General features: G+C 60.0%; 2 protein-coding genes across 7 annotated transcripts in view; both read right to left on the bottom strand.

The window, feature by feature from the left end:
* Positions 1–302: 302 nt before the first annotated feature.
* LOC141976227 (sulfotransferase 2B1-like) lies at positions 303–5,722 on the bottom strand. Of its 6 annotated transcripts, none has more exons than XM_074937066.1 (7): positions 5,618–5,722; positions 3,701–3,857; positions 2,500–2,708; positions 2,255–2,381; positions 1,887–1,981; positions 1,106–1,264; positions 303–976 (listed from the first exon to the last, which is right to left on the bottom strand). In XM_074937066.1, the coding sequence occupies exons 2-7, from the start codon at positions 3,843–3,845 to the stop codon at positions 788–790; spliced, it is 924 nt and encodes a 307-aa protein (XP_074793167.1). In that variant the 5' UTR covers positions 3,846–3,857; positions 5,618–5,722; the 3' UTR covers positions 303–787. The 6 variants fall into 6 exon arrangements, with proteins under 6 accessions (XP_074793167.1, XP_074793169.1, XP_074793168.1 ...); XM_074937068.1 differs by having other exon boundaries at positions 1,084–1,264; XM_074937067.1 differs by having other exon boundaries at positions 1,106–1,310.
* A 5,288-nt stretch (positions 5,723–11,010) lies between these two features.
* Positions 11,011–21,701, bottom strand: part of NTN5 (netrin 5) — a 31,676-nt gene continuing 20,985 nt past the window's right edge. The window contains exons 2-7 of the mRNA XM_074937312.1: positions 18,498–19,465; positions 17,866–18,054; positions 17,612–17,761; positions 16,113–16,166; positions 14,765–14,845; positions 11,011–11,715 (exon numbers count right to left, since the gene is read on the bottom strand). Of these exons, the coding sequence (XP_074793413.1) occupies positions 11,387–11,715; positions 14,765–14,845; positions 16,113–16,166; positions 17,612–17,761; positions 17,866–18,054; positions 18,498–19,434 (1,740 nt within the window). The 5' untranslated portion in view covers positions 19,435–19,465 and the 3' untranslated portion in view covers positions 11,011–11,386. The remainder of the gene's footprint in view (positions 11,716–14,764; positions 14,846–16,112; positions 16,167–17,611; positions 17,762–17,865; positions 18,055–18,497; positions 19,466–21,701) is intronic.

Raw genomic sequence — 21,701 nt, forward strand, 5'->3', positions numbered from 1 at the left:
GGGGGGCTGATCCGCGGGGTAGGCAGAAGGCGGGATACTGGGGTAGATGGGCCCTGGGGGCTGATCCAGGGGCAGGGATGGGGGAAGGGGACTCCAGGCTGCAGCCCCTGCCGGAGATGGAAGGACGTTGGGTTAGTCACCCCAAGCCCCAGCTAATCCCCCCAACCCCTTACAGTGCTGGGAGGGGGAGGGGTGTGGGCAGGTGCTGGGGGCTCAGGCTGTTCAGGAGGGGGGCAGGGCTCTGATCCCGGATGGGGGAGGCAGGAATTGGGGGGGAGGGGGCTGAGTGGGATGCTCTGTGGGTACCTGGGGGGGCGCCATGGGACTGGGGGAGGGGAGCTGCTGGCAAGTCGTGGCACAAACCCTCTGTATGGGGCACAGTACTCACAAGGGGCCTAAGAGGCAGCCCCCCCCCCTCCCCACACACACTCCAGTCCCCTAAGCAGGGCTCAGTCTCAGGGAACGCTTGTCCCGCCCCCTCCATTTCTGGAGCCGCTTCTCCCCCTGGTGGCCGGTTCCCGGCACGGTGGCCGCACCCTCTGGTGCTGGGGTTGTTTGTTAGTGACACGCCATGGCTCTGCGGGCAATATGGGGTTAATCCAGGGGAGGGGGGTTCAGCCCCGTCCCACAGAGAGGGAAACTGAGGCACGGACGCTGATAAGCCCAAATGGCTGTAGAGTGACAGAGGCCAGGAGCAGAATCCAGGACTCCTGGGTTCTATCCCCAGCTCTGGGAGAGGGGATGGGGTCTAGTGGTTAGAGCAGGGTGGGGGTGGGAGGTGCACTCTTCAAGTGCCCACACACACGGATCTAGGGGTCCCCACAGACTGTAGCTGTCCGGAGGAGGGGGGCGGTGACCCCTCAGGCCTCGTCCCATGGGAATCGGACGCCCACGTCCTGCATTTGCTCCTGGTAGAGCCGGTCAAATGCCTGGCTCTGCGCCACCGTGAAATGCCCCTTCCAGTCGCCCGGGACCCCTGTGGGAAGCAGAGAATGGAGGGGTTCAGGGAGTCTTCCCCAAGGCCCCCTGCTGGGAGAGGCCAGGCCGGGGTAGCTGGGAGCCCCCGCCCAGCCCCTCTCCCACCTTTCCTCAGGAAGGGGCTGACCCGTTGGTCCATGATGTTCTCCGGCACCAGGCTGTAGTTGCACATCTTGTTCTGCTTCATGGCCTGGAAGGAGGCGTTCTCCACCACCCCGTCCAGCGCCCGCGCCTCCAGCGGCTTGCCCAGGAACTGGCAGATCCGCTCCACGCTGCCCCGCAGGTCCTGTCACAGGGCGGGACACTGGGGTGGATGGACCTGGGGGGCTGATCTGGGGGCAGGGAGGGGGTGGGATACCAGGGTGGATGGGCCCGGGGGGCTGATCTGGGGGCAGGGAGGGGGTGGGACCCCAGGGTGGATGGGCCCGGGGGGCTGATCTGGGGGCAGGGAGGGGGTGGGACCCCAGGGTGGATGGGCCCGGGGGGCTGATCTGGGGGCAGGGAGGGGGTGGGACCCCAGGGTGGATGGGCCCGGGGGGCTGATCTGGGGGCAGGGAGGGGGTGGGACCCCAGGGTGGATGGGCTCTGGGGGCAGGGAGGGGGTGGGATACCAGGGTGGATGGGCCCAGGGGGCTGATCTGGGGGCAGGGAGGGGGCAGGACACTGGGGTAGATGGACCCGGGGGGCTGATCTGGGGGCAGGGAGGGGGTGGGATATCAGGGTGGATGGGCCCGGGGGGCTGATCTGGGGGCAGGGAGGGGGTGGGATACCAGGGTAGATGGGACCGGCTGGGCTCCGACTCAGGGGGTGGGGAGGGGGCAGGATACTGGGGTAGATGGGCCCAGGGGTGTGACCCAGGGTGTGGGGTCGGGGTCTTTCCCTTTCTGTGTCTGGTGCTAGTCTCTCACCTGATGCATTTCCTCATAGGTCAGGAGTAGGAAGTTGAGCCGGTCCCTAAGGCCCAGCCAGCCCTTGACGTGCTGGAACCAGGAGCCGAACAGCACTGGAAGCAAGGCGGGATTAGGGAGGGAGGTAAAATACCAACTCATGCATCAAACGAACAGAGGGACCCAGAGGCTGGGCTTGAAGATCCTTTTGGTATAAAAGCCGGGCCACACGCAGCTCCTCAGCCCGGAGTCCTGGCTCCCACCCCCTCTGCCCCCCCTGCTCTAACCACTAGCCCCCACTCCTCTCCCGGAGCCAGGGAGAGAACCCAGGTGTCCTGGCTCTCAGCCCCCCCCCCCCCCCCCAACCACTGCACCGCGCTGCCTGGTACCTTTGCCTGTGCTGAAGAGCTCCACAAATTCCCCAAAATCTTCCGGGAACTCCAGGAACGAGGCCATTTTAGAGTAATAATAGAGAGAGACACAGACGTCCTTGGGGTTCCTCACAGTATAGATCACCTGGGACAGGGACAGGGACTGAGACGGTGCCCCTCACTCCCGACCCGCAGCCCCCTGCTAGCTCCAGGCTACCCCCAGCACTGCCGGTGCCCCTCACTCCCGACCCGCAGCCCCTCACCTTGGCGTTGGAGCCGTGGAGGGAGGTCGGAACGAGGCCGCAGGGCAGGTGGGATGAGATGAGCCGCGGACAGGGCCGGTTCTCCAGGAACCCAGCTGCCGTGGTCTGCTCAACCCAGGGCACCCGCTCCCAGGAGGGCACCGACCATGCCAGCTGGGGGTCTCCGTTGCTGTGGATGAGGGTCAGCAGCTCCTGCATCCAGGTGGTGCCTGGGGGTGGGGGGAGAATGATGGAGCTGGGGGGCTGGGTAGATATCGGTGGAGCGGGCCCCAGGGGGTGGTTAGAGCCAGGTGTGGGGGGGAAGCATGGGGGGGAATGTGGGGAGAAGATGGGGCTGCGGGAGGGAGGTGGAGGAGAGTTCACAGGGGTCAGGGGGATGTCAGGGTGCAGGGGGATCCTGGAGTTCAGGGTGGCTTCCGGAGTGTCAGAGGAATGGGGTATGAAGGAGGGACGCCCTGGGGGATAGGGTAGGAAGCTAGGATCCTGGGGGTCAGAGGGGGGAGGGGAAAAGGACGGGGAGTTAGGGGGTGGAGGAGGTGGGGAGACCCAGGGGCTATGGGGGATGGCTGGGCGCTCAAAGGCTGTGCCAGCGTTCAGAGGAGGCAAGTGGAGTTTAGGGAGATGCAGATGTTGGGGTTCAGGGGGTGCAGTGGGGATCCTGGGGGAGGCTATGGGGGATCCCAGGGGCTGGGGGTGGAGGGGGCGGTCCTGCAGACTCAGGAGGGGGGTTAGTAGCCGGAGCTAGGGATGGGACGGCAGTACATGGAGGCATGTGGGGGGAAAGATGGGGGGAAAATGTGGGGGGGGCACCAGGGGATGGGGAGGAATAGGAGGATCCCAGGAATTGGGCGGGGTCTCATCTGCTTTGGGTTAGGTTAGTGGGGGGTGAGGGTATTCAGGGGGTCTAGGGGGATCTAACATAATTTTGTGGGTAGGCGTGGGGGTGCAGGGGAGGTATGGCAGGCAGAGGGGGGCTCTGGGGGCCTCTCATGTGATTTAGGGTAGGGGCGCACTGGGGTGGGGCTCAGGGACTGTCAGGGGATATAAAGGGGTACAGGGGAGGTATTGGGCATGTGGGGCTCGGGGGTGCAGGGCAGGTAAGGAGGATATGGGGTGGAGAGGGGCATGGGGGGTCTCTCACCTGGTGTGGGGGAGGTGTAGGGGCGGGGGTACAGCAGTAGGTACTGGGGGGGTCTCTCACCCGATTTGGGGTATGTGACACTGAAGATGTCTCTGTCTCGCACCTGGAAGCCGAGCTGAGCGTACCTCAGGCTCTCCGTGCTGTGCACCAGGGCCGGGAGCATCATCCCCTCGTACAGCACCGAGTGCGGGCCGGGGACGGCCATGGAGCTGGGGGGCTGCGGGGACACGGGGGGACCTTCAGCAATGGGCAGCACCAGCCCTGTGTTATTGGGTCCCCCCCTCCCCATTAATCCCCCTGCTGTGTCGCCATCCCCACCTCTGAGCCCCTCCCCCTCCAGCCCCCCAATTCCCAACCGCCACCCCGGGGAAGGGATCGCCCTCTAGGGACCCACTGGGGCAGTGCAGGAGGGGGGAGGGGCTGGACAGTCTGGAGTTGTAGAGTCGAAGTTAGGGAGAAGAGAGGGGCATCGGCAGGGCTGGGCTAGCAGGGGGCTGCAGGTCGGGAGTGAGGGGCACCGGCAAGGCTGGGGGGCGGGGGCTGGGCTGGCAGGGGGCTGCGGGTCGGGAGTGAGGGGCACCGGCAGGGCTGGGGGGCGGGGGCAGGGCTGGCAGGGGGCTGCGGTTCAGGAGTGAGGGGCGGTGTGGGGGGGGCTGGCAGGGGGCTGCGGGTCGGGAGTGAGGGGCACCGGCAGGGCTGGGGGTGGGGGGCTGGGCTGGCAGGCGGCTGTGGGTCGGGAGTGAGGGGCGCTGGGGGGGGCTGGCAGGGGGCTGCGGGTCGGGAGTGAGGTGCGCTGGGGGGGGCTGGCAGGGGGCTGCGGGTCGGGAGTGAGGGGCGCTGGGGGGGGCTGGCAGGGGGCTGCGGGTTGGGAGTGAGGGGCGCTGGGGGGGGCTGGCAGGGGGCTGCGGGTCGGGAGTGAGGGGCACCGGCAGGGCTGGGGGTGGGGGGCTGGTCTGGCAGGGGGCTGCGGGTCGGGAGTGAGGGGCGGTGTGGGGGGGGGCTGGCAGGGGGCTGCGGGTCGGGAGTGAGGGGCACCGGCAGGGCTGGGGGGCGGGGGCAGGGCTGGCAGGGGGTTGCGGGTCGGGAGTGAGGGGCACCAGCAGGGCTGGGGGTGGGGGGCTGGGCTGGCAGGCGGCTGTGGGTCGGGAGTGAGGGGCGCTGGGGGGGGCTGGCAGGGGGCTGCGGGTCGGGAGTGAGGTGCGCTGGGGGGGGCTGGCAGGGGGCTGCGGGTCGGGAGTGAGGGGCGCTGGGGGGGGCTGGCAGGGGGCTGCGGGTCGGGAGTGAGGGGCGCTGGGGGGGGCTGGCAGGGGGCTGCGGGTCGGGAGTGAGGGGCACCGGCAGGGCTGGGGGTGGGGGGCTGGTCTGGCAGGGGGCTGCGGGTCGGGAGTGAGGGGCGCTGGGGGGGGCTGGCAGGGGGCTGCGGGTCGGGAGTGAGGGGCACCGGCAGGGCTGGGGGTGGGGGGCTGGTCTGGCAGGGGGCTGCGGGTCGGGAGTGAGGGGCACCGGCAGGGCTGGGGGGCGGGGGCAGGGCTGGCAGGGGGTTGCGGGTCGGGAGTGAGGGGCACCAGCAGGGCTGGGGGTGGGGGGCTGGGCTGGCAGGCGGCTGTGGGTCGGGAGTGAGGGGCGCTGGGGGGGGGCTGGGGGGGGGCTGCGGGTCGGGAGTGAGGGGTGCTGGGGGGGCTGGCAGGGGGCTGCGGGTCGGGAGTGAGGGGCGCTGGGGGGGGCTGGCAGGGGGCTGCGGGTCGGGAGTGAGGGGCGGTTTGGGGGGGGCTGGCAGGGGGCTGCGGGTCGGGAGTGAGGGGCACCGGCAGGGCTGGGGGGGGCGGGGCTGCGGGGCAGGAGTGAGGGGTGCCGGGGGGACAGGGCTGGTCTGGCAGGGGGCTGCGGGTCGGGAGTGAGGGGCGGTGTGGGAGGGGGCTGGGGGTCGGGAGTGAGGGGCACCGGCAGGGCTGGAGGGCTGCACCCCACCCCCCTTACCCTCCGGCCGGGGTCTCTCCAGGGCTCTGTCTGTGTCCCGGGTTCCCAGGGCCCCGCCCCACAGGGTCCACGTGGGTCCCACTGCCAGCCCCGCACAATGGTGCTTTGTGTGAATCCGGGTCGCTGCTGGGGGATCCCCGCCCCCAGGGCAGCCCCAGCCGGAGCCGGAGCCGGAGCCGGAGCCGGGCCCCGCGCTGCGCAGTGATGTGGCGGGGGGGCGTCCCGCGGGGGGGCTGCCCCACTCGGGGGTCCGGTGGGAACAGCGGGTGCCTCCCGCCGGGAGCCCGCGCAGTGGCCAGCCGGGCCTTTCCAGGCCCCTGGGCGCCGGCAGCGCCTGGCTTCGTGCCCCGGACCCCCCAGGGCGCAGCTGGGTTGATTTGGGGCCTGTCCCCGGCGCGCTGCTGGAGAGGGGCCAGCTCAGGGGCTCCAGGCCCGGGAAGAGAGGGGTGTTGAGGGAAAGGTCCAGAAGGGCACAACATGACCCGGGTTAAGCATTTTTCTCTATTTTTATCCAGTGAAATATTGAGAGATGTGCAGAATGGGGGGGGGGTCAGATGATAATTATGAGGGGACAGCAGATGGGGAGATGCAGGAGGTTAAGAACATAAGAACGGCCAGACTGGGTCGGACCAAATGTCCATCTCGCCCAGTGGCCTGTCTGCCGACAGTGGCCAGTGCCAGGTGCCCCAGCGGGAATGGACAGACCAGGGAATCAGCGAGTGATCCATCCCCTGTCGTCCTCCCAGCAAACAGGCTTGGGACACCATCCCTGCCCATCCTGGCTAACAGCCATTGATGGACCTATCCTCCATGAATTTATCAAGTTCTTTTTTGAACCCTGTTATAGTCTTGGCCTTCACAACATCCTCTGGCAAGGAGTTCCTCAGGTTGACTGTGCGTTGGGTGAAGAAATACTTCCTTTTGTTAGGTTTAAACCTGCTGCCTATTCATTTCATTGGGTGACCCCTCGTTCTTGTATTATGAAAAGGAGTAAACAACACTTCCTGATTTACTTTCTCCACACCAGTCATGGTTTTATATCAATGGAAATAATTTTCCCGTGTGTCCGTGTGAAATTGACGTTTACTGACATTGACCCATAAAAACTTAAACCTTCCAAGCCTGCATAGGAGCATGGGAAGTTCTTTTAAATATCCATCTATCCATTCCCAGATTATCTATCTATCTATCTATCTATCTATCTATTTTCTCCACATCAGTCATGAGTTTATAGCCATCTATTGTATCCCGCCTTAGTCGTCTCTTTTCCAAGTTGAAAAGTCCCCGTCTTATTAATCTCTCCTCATACAGAAGCCGTTCCAGACCCCTAATAATTTTTGTTGCCCTTTTCGGAACCTTTTCCAATTCCAATGTATCTTTTTCGAGATGGGGGGGACCACACCTCCACCCAGTATTCAAGGTGTGGCCAATGACTCCAAGGTCTCTCTCCAACAGGTAAGTTAAAACACAAATTGTCAGCAGGTCAACCTCCCCCCCCCCGCCCCAGGGAAATAGCCATAAATCAGCCCCTAACAGCTTCTTGAGCAGGTGTCGATTATTATCCAGGGAAATCTTCCTCCCTGGGCTCAGAGGCGTGCAGGGAAACCAGCTTTCCCAATAAAAATGGAATCTTTCCAAGCAGAGGATTTGCCTGGGGCTACGCTAGAAAATTACCTCGCTCGGGGTGGGAAAAGTCCAGCCCCGAGCGGCACGGTTAAGCCAACCTCAGTGCCCAAGTAGCCAGCACTCAGCCAACGGGAATTACCCCTGCCCTTGGGGAGGTGGATGGGAGCAGCCCCTGCGTCGGGTGTGGACGAGCCCAGCAGGGGCACATGGAGGGGCTGGAATGAACATTGGCAGATGCTCGGTGCTGTTCTTGTGTGAGCTACTAGCGGGGTTTGAATGGCCCCACGCGCCCTGGCTCTGCACACCCTTGTCAGAGACCCCTAGTGGGGACGTCGGGTGGTGCAGGCCGGGGCAGCCTCCATGCAGAATCCCCTCTAGAGAGGGCATTGCCCAGCCCTGGGGTCTACTCTCGGCCGAAGGGTTCTGGGGCTGCACTGTGGGGTAGAGGGGGGATCCACACACCCAGCCCCTTGGCCTGTCCCCCTCCTGCCTCATAGTGAGCAATGACTTGAATGTACAGAATGGCCGCACTGGGTCACACCAATGGTCCATCTAGCCCAGTGTCCTGTCGTCTGACAGTGGCTGGGGCCAGGGGCTTCAGAGGGAATGAACAGAACAGGGCAATTAACGAGTGATCCATCCCCTGTCGTCCAGTCCCAGCTCCTGGCAGTCAGAGGCTTAGGGACACCCAGAGCATGGGGTTGCGTCCCTGACCAGCTTGGCTAGGAGCCATTGATGGACCTGTCCTCCAGGAACTTATCTCGTTCTTTTTGGACCCCTGTTATACTTTCTGCCTTACAACATCCCCGGCAAGGAGTTCCACAGATTGATGGGGCGTTGGGTGAAGAAATACTTCCTTCTGTTTGTTTTAAACCTGCTGCCTAGTAATTTCATTGAGTGACTGCTAGTTCTCATGTTCCTCCACACCAGTCAGGATTTATTAGACCTTCATCATATCCCCTCTTGGTCGTCTCTTTTCCAAGCTGAAAAGTCCCAGTTTTATTAATCTCTCCTCGTACAGAAGCTGTTCCAGCCCCCTGATCATTTTTATTGACCTTCTCTGCAGCTTTTCCAGTTCCACTGTATCTTTTGGGAGCTGGGGTGACCAGATCTGGACGCAGTATTCAAGACGTGGGTGCACCATGGATTTATGTAGTGGCATTAGGATATTTTCTGTCTTATTATCCATCCCTTTCCTAATGAGTCCCAATATTCTGTTCGCTTCTTTGACGGCCGCTGCACATTGAGTGAATGTTTTCAGAGAACTCTCCACAATGACGCCAAGATCTCTCTCTCTCGGGGTACCAGCTAATTCTGTATGAATAGTCGGGATTATGTTTTCCCAATGGGCGTTGCTTTGCATTTCTCAGCATTGCATTTCATCTGCCATTTTGTGGCCCAGTCGCCCAGTGTTGTGGGATCCCTTTGTAACGCCTCAGTCTGCTTTGGACTTTCCTTGTGGTCCCGGCCAGGTTCACACCCCTTGTACCAGTGGCTGGCAGGTAGGTTCCCACATGGGGGGGTGGGGGGGGCGGGGCCGTGGGTCAGGGACAACACAGATGCCCTGGAAAGACACCACCCAAAGGTTAAGGGGCTGGGGCACAGACCCCGAGCTGAGCTAGCAGGGGGCTGCGGGTTGGCAGTGAGGGGCACCAGTTCCAGTCCAGTCCCCTGATCCCCACCCACCTCCCCAAGCTGGGGAGAGAACCCAGGAGTCCTGGCTCCCAGCCCCCACCCCTCCGCCCTAACCACTGGACCCCACTCCCCTCCCAGAGCTGGGGAGAGAACCCAGGAGTCCTTACTGGCCTCTGTCATGCTCCAGCCATTTGGTTCACCAGCGTCGGTGCCTCAGTTTCCCTCTCTGTGGAACCAGGCCCAACCCCCCTCCCCTGGATTAACCCCGTATCGCCTGCAGAGTCGCGGCCTGTCACTAGCAAATAACCCAGCGCCGGAGCCTGCGGCTGCTGTGCGGGGAACGGCCACCAGGGGGAGAAGCGGCTCCAGAAATGGAAGGGGCGGGGGCAGGCTCTGCCTGGCGATGGGCCTCGCTTAGGGGGCTGGAGGGGGGCGGGCTGCCTCTGAGGCCCCTCGGGGGCGCTGTGCCCCATACAGAGGGTTTGTGCCAGGCTTCACCAGGGGCACCCCTTGCCCAGCCCCATGGTGCCCCCAGGTACCCAGAGAGCATCCCACTCAGCCCCCCTCCCCGATTCCTGCCTCCCCCATCTGGGGTCAGAGCCCTGCCCCCCTCCCCACCTGCCTGAGCCCCCAGCAGCTGCCCGCACCCCTCCCCCTCCCAGCACTGTAAGGGGTTGGGGGGGATTAGCTGGGGCTGAGGGTGACTAACCCAACGTCCTTCCTACCTCCCTGCCTCTGGATTAGCCCCTGGGGCCCATCTACACTGGTATCCCACCCCCTGCCTGTCCCCCGGATCAGCCCCCCGGGCCCCATCTACCCCAGTATCCTGCCTCCTGCCTCCCCCTGTTTCAGCCCCCCCAGGCCAGCACCAGCTCTAGGCACCAGCAAAGGAAGCACGTGCACCCAGGGGTGGCACAATTCCAGGGGCGGCAGTCTGGCCCTGCCCCAGGCCCATCTACCCCAGTATCCTGCCTCCTGCCTCCCCCGTTTCAGCCCCCGGGCCCACCTACCCCAGTATCCCACCTCCTGCCTGCCCCCCGGATCATGCCCCGGGCCCACCGACCATGGTATCCTAGTGTCCCTACCCCAGGATCAGCCCCTGGGGCCCATCTACCCTGGTACCCCACCGCCAATCGCATGGATAAAGATAGAGCAGTATATATGGGAAGATAGAGAGAGAGAGGCTGTATGGGGATAGATAGAGAGATAGATAGATGGGGTGGATGGGGATAGATATAGTTGGGGTGGATGGCAGGATGGATGTGTGGGGGGATGGATAGATGGAGGTTGTGGGGGGGTGGATGGATAGATAGGGTGAGGGGGATGGAGGGATGGGTAGATGGGAGGTGTGGGGGGATGGATGGAGAGACAGGGGTGAGGGGGATGGAGGGACGGGTAGATGGGAGGTGTGGGGGGATGGATGGAGAGACAGGGTGAGGGGGATGGAGGGACAGACAGGTAGAGGGGTTGGAGGTGGGTGTTTGCACCAGACCCAGTGGGTCAGACAGTCCCAGACAGCTGGCCAGATGGGGCTGTGAGTGTCCATCTCTGGTGTTCAGATTGGGGGGGTGGGGGTTTTGGGTCCTGGGAGTCCCTCTGGAGCCAGGGTGCTCAGGGCTCTGGGGAGAGGGGGCTGGGGATTTGGACATGGGGCAGGGCCCCACAGAGTCAGAGGCTGAGCGGGGCTGGCAGGCGGAGTGAATGGGCAGGAAGGTGTGAAGTGGCAGGAGGTGGGGGGTGGATATGCACAGCCCCTCCCCCCCCCCGCCCCCGCAGTAACAGGACCCTCTGGCACAGATGCCGATTTCACGCCCGCGCCCAACGATTGGTTCCGGTCAATGGCAACAAGGCTGGGTTCAACCAGGACGTGTGTTCCCCCCTACACCCTCCCAGTGCTGACAAGGGCAGCTGGGAACCAGCACATCAAAGGCCCCGCGCCCCATTCCCTGCCCCCTGAGCCAGCCAGTCCTGGCCTGGGGGCTGGATGGGAGCTGGCGCCCCCTAGAGGGGAGAGGCCCTAGCCACCATTCCCTTCCCGCCGCATACTTTAACCAGGACCCCACTCCCTTCCCAATAAACAGACTCTCCTGAGAGTAAAATAATTTCTCATTTTATTCCATTTATCTTTTTTACAAGTGCAAGAGCAGAGCAGGCCATAGGTCAGGGGTCAAAGGTCATTTTTGGTCTTTCCTCTGTCCTCCCCCCAACCTGATTGCAAAAATGTGGGGTGAGGGGGGAGTGGGAAGCTGGGTGGGGACGGGCCCTCCCTCAGGGCTGGATGAGGGGAGGTAGGATTGGGCCCTGCATGGAGGGGGGACAGGGTCTGATTATGGGGAATCCAGGGGATTGAGGAGGGGATTGGGCCCAATTTCAGGGCCAAAGGGGGATCTCAGCCCCTGGAGGAGCGGCGCCAGGCATTACAGATCCTGCCCCGGGTCTTGGGGTGCCTGGCGCACCCCCTCCCCTGGCCTTAGTGTCCCCGGCATTTCCATCCCACCTCCTTGGGTTTCAGGGGCTCCGGCAGTTGCCCCGCCGGTTCTGCTGCTGGAAGCGACGGAGCTTGTGGGCCCAGACATGGCGCCAGGGCAGCGCCAGGCTGTTCCTGTCCAGCACCAGGCGCGCCGGGTCGGGCGACTCCGCGTCGTTCCCGATCACCAGGTAGGCCTTGCCGATTTGGAGGCGCAGGCAGCCGCAGGCCAGGTCCTGCCGGGGCACCCAGAGCGGTTGCTCGCCCCGGCGGATGGGCACCTGGCGCTGCCGATAGACTGCCAGCACCGAGGTCGTGAATTGCCACCACTCGCCCGACTCCACCATGGCCAGCAGCTGGGCATGCAGCACTGCAGGAGGAGGTCAGAGGTCAGGAGGGGCAGGATACCCCCCAATCCCCAACATTAGCCAGTGATGCCAGTCCCCAATGGTAGCCAGGAATGCTCATCAGCCAATGATATACAACGATGCTCAGCGTTAGCCAGTGATACCAATCCCCACTGATACTCAACAATACCCATTAGTCGATGATAACAATACCCAATGATATTCAACAATACCCATTAGTCGATGATAACAATACCCATTAGTTGATGATAACAATACCCATTAGTTGATGATAACAATACCCACTGATATTCAACAATACCCATTAGTCAATGATACCAATACCCAACAATACCCAATGATATTCAACAATACCCATTAGTCGATGATAACAATACCCACTGATACTCAACAATACCCATTAGTCGATGATAACAATCCCCAATGATATTCAACAATACCCATTAGTCGATACCAGTCCTCACCATTCCCCAATGATACTCAACGATGCTCAACATTAGTCATTTATAGCAGTACCCAACAACGTGTAATGATACTCAACGTTAGCCAGCGATACCAAACCTCACCATTACGCAATGATACTCAATGATAATTGACATTAGCCATAGATAGCAATACCCAACAATACACAGTAATACTCAACATTATCCAGTAATACGAAACCTCACCTTTCCCCATTGATACTCAATGATAATCGACATTAGCCAATGATACCAACACCCAGCAATACTCAATGTTATTCAACAATACTCAGCCAATGATACCAATGCCCAATAATACTCAACGATACTCAGCAATATTCACCATTAGCCAATGATACCAACACCCAACCATAATCAGTGATACTCAGCATTAGACCATACCAGTACTCAAGAATACCCAATGGTACCCAACAGTAGATAATGATATCAATACCCAACGATATTCAACAATAGACAATGATACTAATACCCTACAATACCTAATGATGCGCAATGATACTCAATTATAGACAATAATACCAATACCCTACAATACTCAGTGTTACCCAACATTAGGCAATGATGCTGATACCAGTATCCACCGATACCCAATGATGCCCAACAGTGCCCACCAATATCCAATGAGTCCCAATATGCAACATTATTCATTGATGTAAAACATTCCCCAATGATACTTATCAACACCCAACATTACCAAATAATGCCAATGCCCATCAATACTCATTGATGCCCACCAATACTTAGTGATACCCATCAAAACTCTGTGACCCCAAATGGTGCCCAACAGTGTCTACCAACAACCAATGATACTCACCAATACCCAACGTTACTCATCGATGAACTGAAGTGCACTTCAGTACCCAGTGAAACTTACCCACCAATACGCAACAGTGCCTACCATGCCCAATGCTCACCAATATCCAGCAGTGCCCAGCAATGCCCACTGATACTGAAGATGCCTACTGATACCAAAGAGTGCCTACCAATATCCAGTGATACCCACCAATATCCAACTCTGCCAGCAATACCCACTGAAACCCAACTGTATCCAGTGATAACTAGCAATATCCACTGAAAACAACAATACCCAGTGATACCCAATAATAGCCATTGAACCCCAATATCCAGTGATACCCTACAATATCCATTGACCCCACTATCCAGTGATACCCTACAATAGCCATTGAACACCAACAATACTCAGCAATATCTAGTGATACCCTACAATAGCCATTGAACACCAACAATACTCAGCAATATCCAGTGATACCCAGCAATATCCACTGAACCCCAACAATACCCAGTGATATCCAGTGGTACCCGGCAATACTCACTGAAACCAACAATACTCAGCAATATCCAGTGATACCCAGCAATACCCACTGAACCCCAACAATACCCAGTGATATCCCGTGATATCCAGCAATACGCACTGAAACCAACAATACCCAGTGATATCCCGTGATATCCAGCAATACGCACTGAAACCAACAATACCCAGTGATATCCAGTGATACCCGACAATACCCATTGAACCCCAACAATACCCAGTGATATCCAGCAATACTCACTGAAACCAATAATACCCAGTGATATCCATCGATACCCATTGAAACCCAACAAACCATGATAACCAGTGATACCCAACAATACTCATTGATACCCAAACAATATGCAGTGCTAGCCGGTGATATCTATTGATATCCAATAACACCCAGTGATGTCCACAGATACCAACTGATGCTGATTAATACCCAGTGATATATGCCATAAAACCCTCAAGTGGCCCCAGCTCCTACCCAGGGACAGCAATCAGACCCTGCCATGCCCAGAAATTGTAACCACCCCAGAGAAAGCCCCACTCTCCCAGGAATGGTGCCTGATCATGCCCAGGGACTTGGCCGCCCGGACTCGCCCAGGTATTTTGGCTCAGGGCCTGATACTGAGACAGCCAGCGAGGAAGGGTGGTGGAGGAGGGGGAATGGACACAGAGGTGGTTGTGGGGGGGTGGACACACAGGTCGGGGGTGGAAGCAGAGAGTGGGGCAGGCTGATCTCTCACTGTCCTTTGTGCAGAGTGTGCGTCGCCCTTTAGCTGCTCACAGGAGCTGGGGCCAGGGGCAGTGGGCGGCCCATCCTGATAATCCCCTCCTAATCCCTGGGAGAAAAACCACGTAGACTCCTAACGCCCTTTGTGCCTTGAGCCCCGGCCTCCGGCTCAGGGTCAACCCCGCAGTGCAGGAGAATTTCCTGCTGGCCAATTGCCACAGCGAGGGTGATGAGCAGGGACCAGATCCCGAACAGAGCATTGCTTGGGAATAAATCATATTCATCCTTCTCCGTACACATCTATCTAGCTATCTATCCCCATAGCACTTCTTTCTTTGTTTCTTTGTTTCTTTCTTTCTTTCTAATAATATAAAATTTCCCAGCTTCAGGATGGACATGTATGGGGAGAGAGAGACAGAAAGAGAGACAGATAGGTGGCTGCGGTAGATAGATGAATAGATAGAGGGAGTGTATGGAGATGGCTAGATAGATAGATGATAATGATGTCAGGTCAATGTTACCGTAATCCTTCTTGCAGTATTTTCGCAGGTTCATGTGGATGCGGCCGTGCGAGGGGTTGCAGTGAGTCTGGCATTCAGTGCCTGAGGGGAAAGCACAGATGGGGGGACATGGGTACAGTGGGGTTAGCCTGTCCCTGGCTCCCCACCCCTTCCTGCTTCTCATGAACCGGGATCTTTCCCAAATCATGCCTTTGATCCCCACAACTGCGACTCCAGTCCTGGAGGTGGGACCTCCAGCTCCAGAGTTATGAAGTCACTTCCTGAATTATCATTCCTGCTTCCTTGGAGGTGGGATTTCCTGCAGTGCCAAAATTCCATGGTACAGTTGTTAGGCTATCACATCACTTCCTGAATTTACATGTGTCCCTCCCCCCTGGAGGCAGGACCTATAACACAGCTCCAGAGGCATGATGTCACTTCCCGAAATAACATTTCCCCCTCCTCCCCAGAGGCAGCACTTCCTAGTACTGCACAGTTCTGGAGCTATGATGTCACTTCCTGAACTAGCATGCCTCCCTCCTTGGAGGTAGGACTTCCTGGAATGCAAGGTAGAGGACATAATTCTGGGCTTATGATGTCACTTCCTGAATTTGTGTTCACCATCCACCTTTGAGAAGGATTCCCTGGAATGTCTTACCCTACAGCACAGCTCCAGGGCTACGATGTCACTTCCTCAATAAGCATTTCCCCCACTTTGGAGGCGGGACTACCTGGATTGTCCTACACTGTGTCACAGTTCCAGGTCTATGAATTACATTTCCCAATTCCTGGCATGCCGTACATCATGGCGCACTAGCTATAACATCACTTCCCGCCTACAGCCCCTGGAACCTTGAAACTCCATTGGGGGAGGGTCTTCTTTATAGGTATCCCAACAAATGTGATCAGCCATATGCCCCCTCCTGATATTCCCCTCCTCTTCCCATTGTCCTCTTCCCCCCATTTCCTTCTTCTGACCTCTGCTGCCTGCCCCGCTTCCATCCCCATCTGCTAGGTGCCCCCCTTCCTCGGCACCCTCCCAACTTCCCCTCCACCAGAGCCGGCACACTGGGTTGGTCCATGCCATGAACCCGCCGGCTCTGCGACCCACACAGCATTGCAGCACAGCCTCCACTGTGTCTTACCAGGAAGATTTGAACCCTCCCCCCAAAGCCATGGCTCTCTGTTAGTCACTCTAAAGGTGCGGCTTTCCCTAGCTGGCAGCAGTAGTAGGCAGTCATCCTCCCTACAGAGCCTTGCACCGGGTGGAAGGACACAGGTGGGGGTGACTGCTCCATCCTGAGGCTGGGAAATGGGAGTGGGGATTACGATGCCCAACCTTTGATCCCTCTCATCCTGCCCCAGGCACCTGTGTTCCACTCCAAGGGGTAGGCAGCCGTGGTGGTCATCACTTCTTGAACGCCTGGGAGAGAGGGATGGAGGGAAGAAGGGAGGGAGAAAGAGAGAGATGTGTGGATTTAATAAGCATGATCCTGCCACCCCCTCCCTGTCTCATGCATGTAGAGAGCAAGGTTCGCTCATGCAACATGCAAGAGAGGCTGCCACTAAGCGTGTCCCAGGTGTGATTCTTGACTGTTTGCCAGGACAGATTGAAGTCATGAGCTATGATATCACTTCCTGAATTAGTGTTTGCACTTCCTGGATGGATGGATGACTCACTTCTAGAGTTATGATGTCACTTCCTGAATGACACTCTCTCTCTCCCCCTTCCACCGTCGGAGGTGGGACATCCTGGAGCGCCAGACTTCCCAAAGTGCCACACGCCAGGCCACAGTGCCAGATCCATGATGTCACTTCCAGAATTAACAATGCCCGCCACCCAGGCCCAGTTTGGGGTGGGCCTTCCTGGAGTGCATAACACCACACGCCACACCCCTGGAGAGCTCTGAGGTCATTTCTTTACTGAGCTCCTCCCCCACAGGCGGGACTTCCTGAAGTGCCCTGAACCAGAGCTCAGATCCAGAGATATGACCTCACTTCCTGAATTAGCATCTCTCTCTCCCCCCGCCCCCGCAAAACTCCCAGGAGGCGGGGCTTCCTGGGCAGGATCTGATGCGTGGATCAATTGGTGGGCGGGGCTTCTATGTTACAAATGGTTACCTTATTGAACAGAATATAGGGACCCTACCTCCTTACGGTATTGAATAGAAAATAAAGGCTCTGCAGTTACCACATTCAATAGAATACACAGGCCCAGCCTGGCTACCGTACTGAGCAGTATATATGGGCCCAACCCAATTACCAAACTGAATGGAATATATGGGCCCAACTTAGTTACCAAATTGAACAGAATATATGGGCCCAGACTGGTTACCGTCCAGCACACAATATACAGGACCTACCTGGTGGCCAAGCCTTGCCTAGTTACCATATTGAACAGAATATACGGGCACTGACTAATTACTATATTGAACGAATATGCAGCCCCTCCTGGTTACTTTAGTGAACAGAATACAAGTCCCAATTTGTTTACTGCACCTAACTAGGGTGGCCAGATAGCAAGTGTGACAAACAGAGGCACTTTCTTTGTGTCTGTGTGTGTTTCAGTTGCCTATATGAGACAAAGCCCCTAATATTAGGACAGTCTGGTCACCCTGTACTGAAGACAGTATAAAGGGACTGACTGGTTACCGTATTGAGCAGAATATATGGGCCCTTCCTGGTTACCGTATTGAGCAGAATATATGGACCTAGCCTGGTTACCGTGTTGAGCAGAATATATGGGCCCTTCCTGGTTATCGTATTGAGCAGAATATATGGACCCAGCCTGGTCACCGTGTTGAGCAGCCTACATGAGCTCTGTCTGTGGGATTATACTCAGCCAGTAAGTATAAGGGGCCGACTTACGGACGCAGGGGATGTGGGCAGTGCGGCTCTGCTGAAAGCCCTGGGCGCAGCGGTTGCAGGTGAGCCCGGTGACACCCATCTTGCACTGGCACTGCCCCGTGGTCTGGTTGCACATGGTGCCAACTGCTCCGATGGGGTGGCACTGGCAGGCTGGGAAGGAAACAGGCAGGGTTAATGTCTATCCCAGCAGCAGGCCTCACCAGGGGTGGGGACGTGCTGCAAGCTTTCCCGCAGCAGTGCCCTGTGTTGCTCACCCTTGCAGGCCCTGCGGCTGGTGATGGGCCGGCCCAGGTCACGTTTGAAACCCGGCTGGCAGTAGTGGCAGTGCCGCCCAGCTGTGTGGTGCCGGCAGCTCAGGCAGACGCCCCCGCTCTTGCGCCCCGAAAGCTTGTACAGCTCCATGTTAAAGCGGCACCGGTGCGAGTGGCGGTTGCATTCGCAGGCTGTGGAGACAGTGGGGCAGAGGTGGGGGAGTCGTCATTCCAGGGACACCCAGCAGGGGGAGCCTCAGACACCAGCAAACCCAGCCCATCCTTCACGTGGTGCCCCTCAATCCCGACCCGCAGCCTCCCCCGACACTGCTCTCCCAGCCCTGGGCGCCCCGCAACCTCTGTCAGGGCCCCTCAGTCCTGAGCCACAGCCTCCTGCCAGCCCAGCCCCGGGCTCTCCACCTCGCCCCCAACTCTGCCAGTGCCCCTCAGTCCTGACCTGCAATGCCCTCCCTCCCCTGCTATCCCAGCCTGTGGGGTCTCTGGGCTCAGAGGGACCCTGGGGCTGCCCCGGCCTGTGCTACCTGCCATCCCCGCTAGGGGTCTCTGTGCTGAGAAGGACCCTTGAGCTGCCCAAGTGCCCACCCCTCAGCAGCCACGCACCCCCCGTCACTCACCCACGCACTCGTGAGCATCGCTGGGTGTGGCGCGCTGCCAGGGCCGGTCGCAGTAGAAGGCCCTGCACGTCTCGCACTCAGGGCCGGCCGTGTTGTGGCGGCACTGGCACTGGGGGGCGCCGCTGGGCCCAGTGGCCCCGCACCGGGCAGCGTGCCCGTTGCACCGGCACCGGCCCCCGACCTGCAGCTCCGACACCCCGTAGGAGGCTTCCCGGCCCCGCAGCCCCAGCCCCCGGTGCCTGCGATCCAAGGCCACCCGCAGGTCAGTGGCCGTCACCCAGTCCTGGAGCACTGGGCTGTACTCGAAGGCCCGGGCCAAGGGGCGGCCAGCTAGGGGCATGAAGGCTACCAGCCCCCCCACCAGCGGCGTGGGGTCCGTCTGGGCGGCGGTGCAGATGGCCTCATGCTCCAAGGCCTTGCTGACGGCGGAGGCCGGGGGCAGCCCATAGGCCTGGGGGCAGCGGGCGGAGAAGAACTGGAAAGGGGTCCAGGAGTGGCCGTGGTCTGTGGATTTGTAGAGGGCCAGGGAGTGGGGGCGGGGGGAGCAGAAGCGGAGGGCCACGTAGAGCAGCTCGAAGCGGCCCCCCAGGGCCAGGGTCAGGCTGGCGTTGGCCACTGGCCCCGACTGCCAGCAGGTGGCCTCGCCGCCCGCGTCGGTCAGGTAGGCGGCGGGGTGGGCGGCGGCAGGGTTGGCCCCGTCGCAGAGGCGGCACCGGCGGGACGAGGCATCGCCCGGGTGGCGGAAGGCACACAGGCGCTGCGGGGGGCGGCCGCAGGTGGCGGAGGCCTGGACGGGGCGCCCGGCGGCCAGGTCGGCCGGCTCCGGGAGGCAGTAGCGGGGCCGCCGGGCGGCATCGTAGCAGGGGTCGGAGGTCAGGCCCAGCAGGGCCAGCTGGAGCAAGAGCAGCACTCCCAGGCTCCGCCAGACGCCAGGCATGGCCAGGTGGTCAGTGCCGGGACGGCATCACCTGGAGAGACAAAGACAGGAGAGGGTGAGGGGCAGGGTGGGCAGAAGACGGCCTGCAGGAGCCAGCCCCAGGCCCACCCGCTTGCCAGAAAGCAGGTGGCTTCTCATTCCTTCCCCACTCTAGGGATAGCTGTGGTGGATCACAGAAACAGCTGTCACTCAGCAGGACTCTGCCGCAGCCATATCCAGTGGCGGTGAGTTCCACAGGCTAACCACTCAGCAGGCTGGATCTCCTTCGCTGTCGTGCCCCACGTGTTCTGCCCTGAAGCGGGTGGGGCCCAGGGGACCGTCTCTGACCCACTTGCTCCAACTAACACCTTCCCCACCCAGGGCAGAATGCTGCTTCTGGGACACCAAAGCCAGAGCTTATGCTCAATGACCTAGTGGAGTAGCTCCATTTGCCAGCTCCAGTCGGCTGTAGTAGGCTGTTACCCTCGAGCTAAACCAGACACAAAAGGGCTATAGAACATACGTAGCTGGTGTGTTACATACACCACCATGCGGCCTCCCATAGAACCCAGGAGTCCTGACTCCCAGCCCCTCCCCGTAACCACTAGACTCCACTCCCCTCCCAGAGCCAGGGATAAAACCCAGGAGTCCCGGCTCCCAGCCCCCCAGTTCTAACCACTAGCTCCCACTCCTCTCCCAGAGCTGGGCTTGGACTGGTGCTCAGAGAATTATCTTTGTAGCTTCCTGCTTGGGGTGTTACATGCAGGGTCTAAATGATCAACAGATTTGGGGTGAGCAGGGCAGGAATGAATTTCTCCCCCAGCTCAGCTTGGCTAGGAATTCTGTGGGTTGGGGGGGAAAGGGTCACACAGCTGGGCTCACTGCAGCGGCAGGCCGGCAGGGGTCTGGGGAGCGCGGCCAGTCTATCCCCACCTGCGCTCTACCAGACCCATGGTGAGTGAGCCCTCCCCAACGAGGGTTTGCCCCACCTGGTCCTACAATCATAATAGGGCCCCATGCCCAATGCCGGTGCCCTGCTCCGGCCCCTGTGAGCCCCCTCTTAATATCCACCCTAGATCTCCCTCGCCAGGAACAGACCCCAGCACGTCTCTGTCCCACGTGGAGCCCAGCTGATCCCTGACCTCTTTACGCCCCCCTTGAGCTGGGATCCATCCTCCTTCCCCCCTCAGCAGGGATAATCCTGCCCACCCATCTCAGCTGTTCCTCCCCTGACTGGTCCTTTCGCCCGCCTGGGGAAGCCGGAATTTGGGGCGGTCTCACCTGAACCAGCCTCTGTCACTCTGGGACACACCCGTTTTCGGCCCCGGGCCCAGGAGGTCGCTTTGATCTCACGCCAATCTCCAGGCGTCCCGGAGGGTAAGGGACCGGGTGGAACTGACCGGCCACTGGTCCCCCTAGGATCTCGGCATCTGCATGCCCCAGGCTTGCTCCAACCTGCCCCGGTCCTGGCTGCGGCCAGCCTGGAAAAGGTTAACAGGCCCCCACCCCGGCAGCCCCAGCTCGGCGCTAATCCGGGTGCGTGACTGCTGTGAGAAGAGGCCCTTTAAATCCAGACTCTCACGGTTATTAAGGGCTCATCGGCTTGTTTCTGTCCTGATTCCCGCTCCCCCTCCAACCCACCCAAGCCCCCTTCCCTCTCCCTGGGGGTGCCGATGGGGAAGGGGTGGATCTGAGAGAGGGTCCGCTGGCAGCTGGAGTCAATCCAGGATTAAGGAGGCCTCTGGGTTGAGATAGGAGGGGTAAAGGACACCCACCCAGCCAGCCACCGCACGGAGAGCCCCAAATGATCCCCAGTGGGAACAGCTGGCTCAGGAGACCAGGGATGGGACACAGGGCCTTTCCCCTCTAGGGGGCGCTGTCTGCGATCTGGCCCCAGGGCAGGGCACCAGCTGGCTCGGGGTGGGGAATGGGGCACGGGGCCTTTCACTCCACACAGAGAACTGGTTCTGATGCAGCCACAATTTTGCAGGGATAAAATAGTGAGGACCCCTGGGTTCTGTTTCCCACTTGAATCCTCTGTGTCCACGTGTAGAACTCTGACGGGGCCCTGATCTCCGTGACTCTGTGTCTGGGCAGCACCCGGCACGACGGGGCCCCGATCTCAGTGACTCTGTGTCTGGGCAGCACCCGGCACGACGGGGCCCCGATCTCGGCGACTCTGTGTCTGGGCAGCACCCGGCGCGACGGGGCCCCGATCTTGCAACTCTGTGTCTGCGCCCGGCACGACGGGGCCCCAATCTCAGTGCCTCTGTGTCTGGGCAGGTCTC

The sequence above is a fragment of the Natator depressus genome, chromosome 23 (assembly GCF_965152275.1).
Source record: "Natator depressus isolate rNatDep1 chromosome 23, rNatDep2.hap1, whole genome shotgun sequence".
NCBI lineage: Eukaryota > Metazoa > Chordata > Testudines > Cheloniidae > Natator > Natator depressus.